The sequence below is a fragment of the Pollachius pollachius genome (assembly GCF_949987615.1).
Source record: "Pollachius pollachius genome assembly, chromosome: 2".
In the NCBI taxonomy this organism is placed as follows: Eukaryota; Metazoa; Chordata; class Actinopteri; order Gadiformes; family Gadidae; genus Pollachius; species Pollachius pollachius.
Window position 1 is genome coordinate 36,409,572 of NC_136935.1, and position 12,488 is coordinate 36,422,059.

Consider the following 12,488-nt stretch of genomic DNA (forward strand, 5'->3'; position numbering starts at 1 on the left):
GTCTGTTTGAAACTTGTTGTGGTATTTTATCTCGGCCAAGACACTTTTGCAAAATAGATTTATTATCTCAAAGAGCTTTTCTGGTTTCCAAAAATAGGTTGGATGGATGTGTGGGTGTCTCTTGTGCTATTTACCCCTCTTTTAGCTCTCTCTCTTTCTAAAATGAATCTATGAAAGTAAAGTATGATCTTATAACCGTATACAGAGTTTGCATAATCACAGTTGTTATTTATTGTGGCAAAATGGATGCAATGTTATCGTCTGTGATGGGCTGGGTCACTTATGAGTGATTGTGATTGTGAGTATATACTCAATGTGCAGGAGGCCATAGGGTGGAGGGGTGGAGTGGCTTCTTGTTGAATGAAAGACCAAGACCAAATAACCAATTAACTAACATACCAATGACCAAGCAAGCAATGAAGTCACTTACTAACTAAGGATATAACAAACTAAATCCCTCACATAATCACATTTATATGACATTCAGTTGCATCATTTTTAAAAGCAAGCTCACAAGGCAGGCCGCATATTCACGACATTGACGAGGCAGTTCTGAATGTGTTGCAGACAGTGGATATTTTGCGTATTTTATCTACACACTGTTTAAAAAAGACAGTTTGAACACTACACCATTTATGTGTCTGCTACTTTTATGTAACAAGGCACAGGTAGGAGACTAAACTGGTGGAGATAATACTAGCCGTGCCCTGCTACAAGAAAGGAGCAGACCCATAATTAGTGTTATGAGCGACACCTGTGTGTGTCCTACCATGACGACTCTGTGAAAAGGGTCTTTGAAGCCAGCCGTTTCATCTCAAAATGATTAACAGGATATACAATTAAAAAGAAAAACATAATATTAATTGGATTAATCCACTACTGTAAAATCGTAAATGTAGAAAACATATATATGTTCATCGCAAAGTCAGCTTATAAACAAACTAATAAATAGTGAGTACACTATGGTAATTGATTACCCCCTTGGTTTCGCAGCCAGGAGGGAAAATAGACTCCATCCACTAAATTGGTGTGAAGGAATATATAAAGTAATGGAAAGATGGAAATTAGGTGAGATTGCAATTGATTTCATAGCACAGCATATTCTGATGCTTAAGGCACACCTTGATAACCAAATTAGAATGATGGATGGATTTTTGATATCCATCCCTTTGAATGTTATGTTAATGGTTTGGGACCGTGACTAGTGGGATAATATTTGCGATTGGTCTGGATTTTGATTAGTGTTGTTGGTAAAATAGGTGTGAGGTCACTCCTAATTTAAAATATCCTGCCCCAATAACATCCAGCTATGGATGTAGGCTATTTTTATGTGTGCATCTGTAGATTGAATGGAAAATAATTCTAATCACTTTAAAACTGGAGGCCAACCACACTAAAACAAACCTAAATTGAAACAAATTAGGAATTTGGTGGCCAGGGACTTTTACAACGCTATCAAGTCATTGGTAACTTACACAGAGAAGCACAGATCAATATCCCCATGGTGAAAGCTGCCTTGGCTTTTGTTCAGATTTTGTAGTTACAGCAATTTTGAGTTTTCTTTCTCCTCAAAAACAGAGCAATATTGAACCAAGATACTTTGTCTGAGGCAAAACATAAATAGACAAGTGCTTTTCGAGGTTATAAATCAATTTAACCAACTATTTCTGATAGGGCGGTATGCTTTGGAGGCAAGAAGTAGACATTTTGAGGAGAATTCATGAATTTCAGTTTTGTGCGAGGAATAAAAGGCGCTGAACAACTCAACTACTGTTTTGAGTGTGGCTCCTTTCATTCACAGCCTATTTCTCCTCAGTCCTCAGTCAAATCCCTCCGTCAAGCTAACTCTCGGAGCCAGAGAGGGGGACGTTTAAAAAGAGATGCTGGCATTCATGTGTGAGACAGCAAGGTCAATTTTTTATGTGGGCCTAAGAAGCTGACCTAAGATGCTGAGAATAAACTGCAACAACCGCTGTGCAGTTCCTTAAACATGAGGCAGAATCATCTCCCCATGCCTTAAAATTAGATGCAAGGAAACTTTGAATATCCATCAAAAGGTTTTCTGTGCCAGGCTCACGCACACTGCTAAACACCAGCAGTAGAGGACATATCTGGGGACTTGATACTTTGGCACTCAAAGATTGGGATCTGCAACTTCATCTAGACACCCTGCTGTGAGGCTTGACTTAGACTCCCTGCTGTGAGACTGGACTTGGACTCACCTGCTGTGAGACATGACCTAGGCTCAAGACAACTGCTTTGAGGCTTAGGTCTTTCTGGAGACTAAAAAGCAAATGTTCTCTCAGATTCTAAAGACTTTAATAAATGATAATTGACTGCATTGTTTGCTCTTTAACGCTGCTGGATGCATACAGGGAAACACTGCATTATTATTCTCTCAGCCTGATTTCCCCTGAGAGGCCACCGCAGTTGTGCCACAGAATCGGAGGGAAGTGTGTCAGACAGCCTCCGCCCTGGAGCAGGTCAGGTAGCCCGCTGGGACTTGACCGGGGATCACCTCTTTGTTTTCCCCTGGTTTAGCGCTGTACATCAGTTAACAACACTAGACCCAAAGGGACTTTCACTGATGATTGCCCCTTTCCCCCCCGCCTTAGGAGTTGCAAATATCTGACATCATTTAGTGCGCCTTAATGATCCCAAATGCACCCAAGGGGCCCTATTTTAATGGACTGAAACGCAAGTGAGAAGTGAGAAGGGCCAAGCGCAAGTAGCTTTGTGGGCGGTTCTATGGCGATGTCGCTATTTTACCGGCGCAAAAATGACTCTTGCGCCCGGCGCAAGTCTAAAAAGGGTTGGTCTGAAGTAGCCTCATTACCCATAGGTGTGGTTTGGGCGTAACGTGCAATAAACCAATGAGAGTGCCACCTCCCATCCCCTTTAAGAGCCATGAGCGCATTTGAATCTGACGAGTTGATATTTTGATATTTTGTTGATACTCCGATGAGACAGATGCACATGAATTTCAAACTTCAAATGGCTCAGTTTATGGCCAAATAATATGGCCTAATTCACAAATGGAATAAGGTTTTCTTCCACAACTTCAGAAATACTATTTGAGTCCTCAAATAAATTTTGGCAAAGAAAACTTAACACACATATGATATGCGGTAACTGTGGTTCTATTTAATGATATGCCCAATACATTATAAACATTGTTTCTTATCAGTATTGTATGCATTATCGTTATCGACTTGTGTTCATAATATGCATGTGTCCCCCCGTTAATATATATTGCCATGGACTGTATTATGCGTTTCGTGTTTAGTTTGCGTGTGTTTAAACAGATGGACGCACACATGCGCGCCCGCGTTCATTAATTATTTTACACATACACACACACGCGCGCCCGCATTCATTCATTCTATTTAACACTCACACGCGGTAAAACAATGTTTTCTCACGTTCAAATACTCATCAATCCTAACAGTTATGGGCATGTACCCAATGTCTGTGTCAAGAAAATATGTGTTTGCTGTACGGTGTTTGCAGATGCATTGATTTAAAAGCACAACATATTACCGCTGTATCAGCTGTTCTTTCCCAAATAATTTACCAAGAATGTGTGGCTAGGTAGATGAGGGAAGCAAAGTGTATGCGCGAGGTGCACAAGCAACATTATGCATGCGCCCTTAAAATAGCATCTGAACAACGCGCCACTGACTTTAAACCAGGTATTTCCTGGTTTGTGGCCCAAGGGATTTCTGAAACTGCAAAATAGCACAAGGGAACGTTTGCGCCAGAACACGCCTCCTCCTTTCGCCGAACTGCCCTTTGGGGCGCAAGATCATTCCCTAATTTACCGACGCGTGGCACAGGAGGGAAAAGAATGCTCTGCGCAAGTTGCAAACTAGCAACGACACATGCGCCAGTGAGAAAGTCAATTGCGCCAGACGCAAGATAGGGCCCAAGGTGTGCAACCTCTCCCAGCCCCAGAGCTAACCAGGCTGACTCTGGGCCAGGTAAGGCTGCTTAAACCATCTATCAACAACACGCACTCCCCACACCCCAGTGAAAAATTGTGGCTGGGGCAAAACCAGAGAAGAAAAAATGAAACCCAAATAAACAGTGGACTCCTAACAGGGATCCATACCAAAAATTCAAAAAAACATCCCCAAACGCCCATTGTCCCTCAGTCCCTCCACAGTGTGAGCAGCGAACCCCCCTCCATCCAGGAGACCGGATGCCTGGGCAGCTTTGCGGTTTTGCTTTGATGACACCAACAGATTGGCAACAACAATAAGCCAGCTCATTGTGGTTCATCAATTTGACTTACTGACCCCTCAATCTAAAATCAGACAACAAACAAACAAACAAACGTCATCATCCACATCTTCATGAATGCCATAAAGAGAACGTATCTCACTTAATTTATTAAACACAAATTGAGCAAAATTGAGTGTTTTCTGTCCGTGTCGCAGTGACTCGTTCTTTGAGTGAGAATACTGATTATTTTGGCTGGGCACTCACTTTTCAGTTAAAGTTTCAGGAAAGGGACTAAAATTGCCTAAGTACGGAGAAACTTTCAAAACACACATTCTTATTAATACAATAATTTAGTTTTTACCAATGTCATTGCAGAAGTGTCATGTCTGCTGGTGTTCTATAGGTCGTCTGCTTGTGTTCTGAAGTGACAATCTAGGGTGATGACATCCAATTGTAGCTCACTGAAATAGATGTTGAATTCCACAGATGACCACCTCCTGTCAAACAGTCCATGGTGACATTTTTATGAGGAAAAACTCATCATCCAGATCCATTTATTTATTTTTTTTGAAATTGAAAAATACTTGAATTGTAAACGTCAATGGCAAACGTGCAAGACAGTGCATCAATGCTCTCATAATAAATGAGAGTGAGACATATCAAAATACTGTATATTATATTATAAATTACAGTACAGTATAGTATATGTTATTCTAACAACATACAAACACATTGGGGGGCCGATGAGCCAACCATGAGAGGAAACACACATACACACACACACATAAGCACACATAAATACACACACACAAACACACACATACAAACATTCCAAAAGAAAAACACACAGTATGTTAACATTGAGTAAAGGCCGTCTCTACATCCTGTTCCTGATCACACATAGACACGCACGCAAGCACGCACGCACGCACGCACGCACGCACGCACGCACGCACGCACGCACGCACGCACGCACGCACGCACGCACGCACGCACACACACACACACACACACATACACACACACACACAGCCACCAATCTACAATGCTCTGGGCTTTCATTAAGTTCTCTTTGTGATGTGGCCCTATCGCCAGGTGCCTCTGGGCCAGACTATTGTAGCAGGTCCTGCCCATCAAGCGGTTGTCTTATCAACATGAACATTACCATTACACTGAACCCATCGGCGTCCACTGGCAAATACCAGAGGTGAGTCCTGCCAAGAGCACAATAACACCAGGGCCATAATGATCGCCTGACATTTACCCAGGCCTAATAGCTTTCCTCCCTTCATGCCGGTATTTTAGCACGTGTTGTGTGTGTGTGTTTGCACACGTGTTTGTCTATGTGTGTGGATTTGTATGTTTGTGTGTGTGTGCGTAGTTTGTGTGTGTATCTGTGTGGGCAAGCATGTTATTGAGAGAGATGGGGAGAGAGAGAGAGAGAGAGAGAGAGGGGGGGGGGGGGGATGGAGGGTTTGAGATGTATGATAGCAACTTCAGGAGTTAGTGGTTGAGGAAGGGCAGCCCTCAATGGAACACACCTCTCTCTCTCTCTCTCTCTCTCTCTCTCTCTCTCTCTCTCTCTCTCTCTCTCTCTCTCTCTCTTACCCTCACTCTATCTGCCCTTGACATCGTGTCCTATTTTACACTCATTTATTTGCTCCATTAGACACACTCCTCCTTCTACGCTCTGCCCATCATCTTGTCTCATTCGTCACACATACACACACAATACCACACAAACACATTTACACACACATACTACCACACATCAATACACGCACAGATACACAAAACACACACACACACACACACACACACACACTACCACACATCAATACACACATAGATACACGAACACATGTACACACACATGCGCACACAAACACACACACACACACACACACACATACACATACATGCACACACAGCGTTCACAGCAGAGGTGGCCGCCTCCTCTCTCCCAGCAGCCACTCTGCCTTGGCGCCCGGCGGGAAAAGCAGCGCCATTATCTTGTCCACCTGCTCGCTGGCCGGAGACTCTGCATGAGAGTGGACACGTGAATGTTTCAATATTCATGTTTGTTTCTGCTTCTGTCTCAGTCCGAAAAGGTCATCTGTTGAGAGCTTCTTTTGAATAATGAGAGAGCGGTATATATAAATATCTATCTATCTATCTATCTATCTATCTATCTATCTATCTATCTATCTATCTATCTATCTATCTATCTATCTATCTATCTATCTATCTATCTATTTATCTATCTATCTATCTATCTATCTATCTATCTATTTATCTATCTATCTATCTATCTATCTATCTATATGTATATGTATATATATATATATATATATATATATATATAGACAGAGAGAGAGAGAGAGAAAGAGAGAGAGACAGAAGAAAAGAGGTAGAGAGAGACAGAAGGTGCAATGGGAGGGGAGCATCAGATTAGCCCTAGAAGCTGTGCCAGAAAGAGGTGAGATAACGTATAGCATGCTAGCTAGCTAGCAATGGGTAATCCAGTTTGTTTCGCTAATTTTCCTTCCACCCTGCGGATTGAAGTGAAAGGAAAGGCTGGAAGCACTCATAAAGGATTAAAATGTGCATACAATGCTGGCCTACTGTTGAAGAAATTATAATTATAATTATTATTATTATGTATTATGTACATTATTTACAGTAGGATTATGTAGAGGCCTGTGTGTAACCATATTACCATGACTCAATTATAGTCTGATCTTTTAATATAACTGCTGTGCTCTGTCCCCTTGGCTCCACTATATGTTTTGGTGTATGCCATATTTCCTCTCCTGTACAATTAAAGTGAAGGTCATGAGTTATGTTGCGTACAATCCCTCTAGAGTGGATTACCTAGACTCCGGATGCCCCCTATAATACCCAATACACACATAATTAAAGGTTAGCATTTGGATAGTCTAATATGTGGCTTGAATTTAAATAATAATAGCCCAGTAATTTGATTTATAAAGTTAATTCCATTGCTCGCACTGTTACTGTCCTTGTCCTACAAAGAAAAGGTGAAAAGCTGTTGATTGTTTTAAAAAACTGTAAAAACTTTAATAATTGTATTCAGCTTGTTTTATTTTTCAAATGTCACAAGTAAACTGATTCTGGTGCACGTGGCAGGGCCTCTCCAAACAGGACAACCGCGTTATGCTAACCTATGGTAGCCTCATTCCTAGATTCTAAGACCCGGGGACAAAAACACCTCACCTCTATGGATGTTTTTACTAAAAGAATGTCATCAAACAGCACTGTTTATTTATCTTGATTATCTTCAGATCACCGTCAGTTAAAATAACACTTAACATAACAGCTCAGATGACAACATTTCGCAACGACAATGATTAAAACATCATGCAAGCTGCGTGGTCTCAGGGCTACAGCCACAGTGTCAAACACCATTAACTAACCAACTTAACATTATATACGTTCAATAAAAAATTCTTGCAAGGATGTCATCGACACACATTTTAATGCTGAAATGAATGACATTGTTGAATTTGTCACCGAAAATATAGCAAATATATCCCAAAAGAAAACCTGACATACTGCTGAGTTTGCTGCTTTGCCGTATCGCTGTCCGACCAGCGAACAGTCATATGGGTTGCTTTCGGTCAGATTGACCACAAAGTATCTTGGGATTGAGGTTGGAGATCCCCTATTTCATGCCTGGGTCACGCTTTGTACGATGCGGTCACGTCTGACGCACCCGGCCTCTGATTGTTCTCCTCTATTGCTGCTGAAAGCCACACCCCTGGTTTGGTTATGAATGTTTTCCATCCTTCTGTTCCCTCAGAACGACATCCTGGTCTTCTTATTTGTTCTATTTGTTTATTTGTTGAGCGCCAACTAACTTTTAACTAGTGTTATACGTTATGAGGAGAATGCTTTCCGTCGGTTCTTTTGATATTACAAGCTGCTTTGATGTGACAAACAGGGAAAATATGCCATTTCTATTAACTCTGTTTTAATAGATTACACACATTTTTCAAATTTCCTGAATCGTCTTTTTTCATGCTGTCATTCTAGCAAGATAATCTAAAGAGAAAATGAAATGTCAGAAAGGGGAACCCTTTAAATTATAATTATATCAACTCTTCTTCAGAGTTGATTCATTTTAAATATCAAGTTATTGATTTTTGTATGGCTCTCCTAACTGGAAAGATCCTTGAACCCTAGGCTAGACTGAGGAGAAATCATGGCTGGATATTTTTCCTGCGTCTGTCCTAAAATCCCCTATTTCAACATATCAGTTCACACTGTTCAAAAAAAATGTCCACATTTCATATCCCAACGGTCCATTATTTCGCCGTACCAAAGCGAGCGTGCAAAACACCCGTAAGCGCGACGTCCCGATGCACAAACAGTGCTTTGACGGTCATCTCCATGCGTCCTGACGCACTTCACTCCGACCTGTGTAAGGGGCCCCTGCCGGGCCCCCCGGCCCGGCCCACCAGCCCGGCCTGCCTCGGCCCACTGCCCTGCCAGCCCGTCCATCTGGCCGGTCTCTGGTCCAGGCTCTGCGTGCCCACTTAGGTCCTCATTGAGATGGAGTGGATGGTTTTGGTTTAACAAACACCCACACATGCGTGCACTCACGCAAATACACGCACGCACATTTGCACGTTCGCACACGCGCATGCAGTGTGTGTGAACGTGTGTATATTTAAGTATATTTTTAAGTAGGCCTAGTGAATAAATTACAGCTATGGATCACATTTTGGATTTGCAAAAGTAAGTTGCCACTAGGAACCTCAACCCTTTGTGTGAAGGTATAGGGGCAGAAATGGAAGGGCTTTGCTCAACAGCTCGTGTAGCGAAGCCATCTGCTATACAACTTGAATATTATGTTTATGGTTATCCATAAACACAACTGGAGGTTTATGGTTGACCTCCAGTTTTTCATAACTTTCTTATACTTTGTCCAACTCCATGTGCAATAGATTGTGAGGCCTGCCTCAATTTTATTCAATATTCAGAAGTACAGTTGTTAATTGCAGTTATGCCTGTGCTTGATGAATATCCAAACCTCAATAGTCAACCTCAATGTTGCTTTGGAGGTTTTGTCTTGAGTCCTATACAACACAAGGGAAAGATACCGCGGTTCAACATTGTGCTCTGCTCCGTCAAAACAATATGATGACCGTTCTGTTTTGGGTCGCTGTACACGCTTTGTGTTCCGAGTGATCTACAGTGAAACAGTTTTCAGGAGAAGCCTATACATTGCGACTATTATGCGTTGATGTTTTTAATAAGTGGTTCTGTTTCATGTTCTGAAGAGAGTTACAACAGTTGGTGTTTTGGGGAGTCTGCCCTGCCCTAAGTCACATGACACATCTGTTTTATTTTGGGAGATTAACCTTGTTTTACAAACAAGTTTCAGATAATATTTAATGATATACATCACTACTAATACCAACCTGGCATCAGGAAAGGCTTGGTCCTGACAAAATACAAGCCTCAGGCAAATAAAGCCTGAGGCTTCCAACCACTCAATCACCACCACGCTTACGTCTCTATGTCGGTTTTAAAGGGAGGGGAGCGGGCATCAAAACATACAGAGTACACAGTCAGAAGGTACACACAATCAACGTGGTGAACAAGAAGCTCATCTGTGTTGTCAGGGTGGAGCCACATGCAATCTTTCAATATAAGAGAGGTAGCCTGGGAAACAGACCAATCTGTGGGCTCAAGTTTTATTTGCTCTGGCCTATGCTTCACCCCAATCACAAATATTTATTGAAGATGGGGCAGATTTAACATTATGAGGAGCACCCTAAGGGAGAAGCGCTGAGTCATTGTCATACCCAACCAAAATGACTGCCGCCGACGTGTCACACGATTCGTAGATGTGATTGGTTGTAGGTCCGTCCAATTGCGTCTGATGGCCCTTTGGTCTGCACCAATTGATAGTGCCCCATGGAAAGCGACACTTGACAGGATCCAGACTAACATGCATTTGCGAATTGGTCTGACGATATCACGATTATCAGTGTGGAGTACTTTGTCTCTTTTGAACCCGTTTTTTTTAACAAATAGTGTGACAGGTAGAAACCACAATAAGGTGAGTAAAAAACACAGAAATTAGTGAAATTTTTTAATGAAAAAAATGATGTACTTGCTTAATACGTATACCTTCTTGTCTGTGTCTAGGAATGGCATTTGCTAACATTTCCTGGCCTGAAGAAGACTTTGTATGTTCCATCTGTCTGGATGTGTTCTACAGGCCAGTTTCCACACCATGTGGTCACAACTTCTGCAGAACCTGTATTGAAATGTTCTGGGAGAAACAAGTCCAGTACCAATGTCCTGTTTGTAACAAGCTTTTCTGCACAAGACCCGATTTACGGACCAATTACCTTTTAACAGAGTTGTCTGCTCAGATGAGAACATGCGCACAAGCAAAAGAGCAGCCCTGTGTTCAACCATCAGAAGTTCCCTGCGATGTCTGTACTGGGACCCAGCGGATGGCCGTGAAGTCGTGCCTGGTTTGCCTCATCTCTTACTGCCACACCCACCTTGAGCCACATCAGAGAGTCACAGGCCTGAAGAGACATCAGCTGGTCAGCCCTATGAGCTGTCTGCAAGACAGGATCTGCCAGAAACACAGCCGACTTCTGGAGCTCTACTGCAAGACCGACCAGGTGTGTGTGTGTCAGTTCTGCACGGAGGGCGACCACAAGAACCATCCTGTCGCACCTCTCAAGGAGGAGTATGACATGCAAATGGCCAAACTGAAGACAATGGAGTCTGAGGTAAAGCAGATGATCCAGGAGAGACAGAGAAAGGTTCAGGAAATCAAAGACATTGTTCATTTCAGCAAAGAAGACGCAGAGAGGGAGATAGCTGACGGGGCACGGGTCCTTCATTCTCTGATGCTCTACATTGAAAAGTACCGGGATGACTTCAACCAAATAGTGAAGAACAAACTGGAATCCACAGTGAGACGGGCTGAAGGCCTCGTCAAAGAGCTTGAGCAGGAAATAGAAGAGCTGAACAACAGAAGCTCAGAGGTGAGTCAGCTCTCACACATCGAGGACCACCTCCACTTCTTCCAGACTTTCAGATCCCAGAAGAAACCTCCACACACCAGGGACTGGACCAAGGTGGAGGTCCGTCCTCAACAATTCGTAGGGACCCTAAGGAGATCCTTGGATCAACTGGAGGAGCCACTGAACACGGAGTTGAAGAGGCTGTGTGATGCTGTCGAACTGGAGAGGGTCCAGCAGTATGAAGTCAATGTGACTCTGGATCCTGAAACAGCTCATCCCAAGCTCGTTCTCTCTAAGGATGGGAAACAAGTACACGATGGAGGTGTACGCAAAGAAGTCCGAGACAACCCTAAGAGATTCACACACTATCTACATGTTCTCACGAGGCAGAGCTTCTTGGGGAGGTTCTACTTTGAGGTTCAGGTTACAGGCAAAAACGCATGGTGTTTAGGAATAGCCAGAGGGTCGGGTAACAAAAAAGGCGGCATGACGTTGCTCCCTGAGCACGGCTACTGGACTATCGACTTCAAAAAGGACAGGTTGATGTTCAATGCCAAGCCGGTTGTTTGTCTCCCTCTGAGAGCTGAGCTCGAGAAGGTGGGGGTGTTTGTTGATTACGATGAGGGTCTGGTCTCCTTCTATGATGTGGGAGCCAGGGTCCACATCTACTCCGGTACCGGCTTCACCTTCAGTGAGCCGATCTATCCTGTGCTCTGTCCGTGTTTACAGGATGGTGGTAGAAACTCCGCCCCCATGATCATCTCACAGGTGAACAGCTAATGTTTTTTCCTGAAGAGAATCTCTGCTATGTTCATGATGTATGTGATGAATGATTCGATTACACATACTGTGTTGTTAAAAGTATTTCTCCTGAATGCATGTATTTATGCTAAATGAAAAAAATGTTAAACAGTTGCAATCATTAGGTTGGTGGGTTTATATGGGCCTTATTGATAATATGTTTTTCAAAGACAAAACGTCTTTACTTTTATTCTACTACAGTGCTTCTATGGATGCAACACAATTAAATGTTTGAACACAGATTTAAATAAAACATTATTCTCAGAATATGTACTACATTTTCATTGAAATAGGTTGATTCTCAGAAGAAAAGATATATAATCAGAGGAATGGACTTGGTGAGAATATATCCTCTGCTGAACATGGATAATGCGTGCATACTCAATAGAACATTATCAGTGGTAAAATGTGCATTTTGTCTGACGGCATAATTGTTCCCCCAAA

General features: G+C 42.5%; 1 protein-coding gene across 1 annotated transcript; it reads left to right on the forward strand.

Annotated features, from left to right (window-relative positions):
• The first annotated feature begins 10,182 nt into the window (after positions 1 to 10,182).
• Positions 10,183 to 12,255, forward strand: LOC307091783 (zinc finger protein RFP-like). The gene is made up of 2 exons (XM_079758584.1): positions 10,183 to 10,315; positions 10,405 to 12,255. The coding sequence occupies exon 2, from the start codon at positions 10,407 to 10,409 to the stop codon at positions 12,021 to 12,023; it is 1,617 nt and encodes a 538-aa protein (XP_079614710.1). The 5' UTR covers positions 10,183 to 10,315; positions 10,405 to 10,406; the 3' UTR covers positions 12,024 to 12,255.
• Positions 12,256 to 12,488: the final 233 nt, after the last annotated feature.

What these genes read in the sequence shown, in the direction of transcription:
- LOC307091783 (XM_079758584.1), top strand. Translation starts at nt 10,407, where the DNA reads ATGGCATTTGCTAACATTTCCTGGCCTGAAGAAGACTTTGTATGTTCC.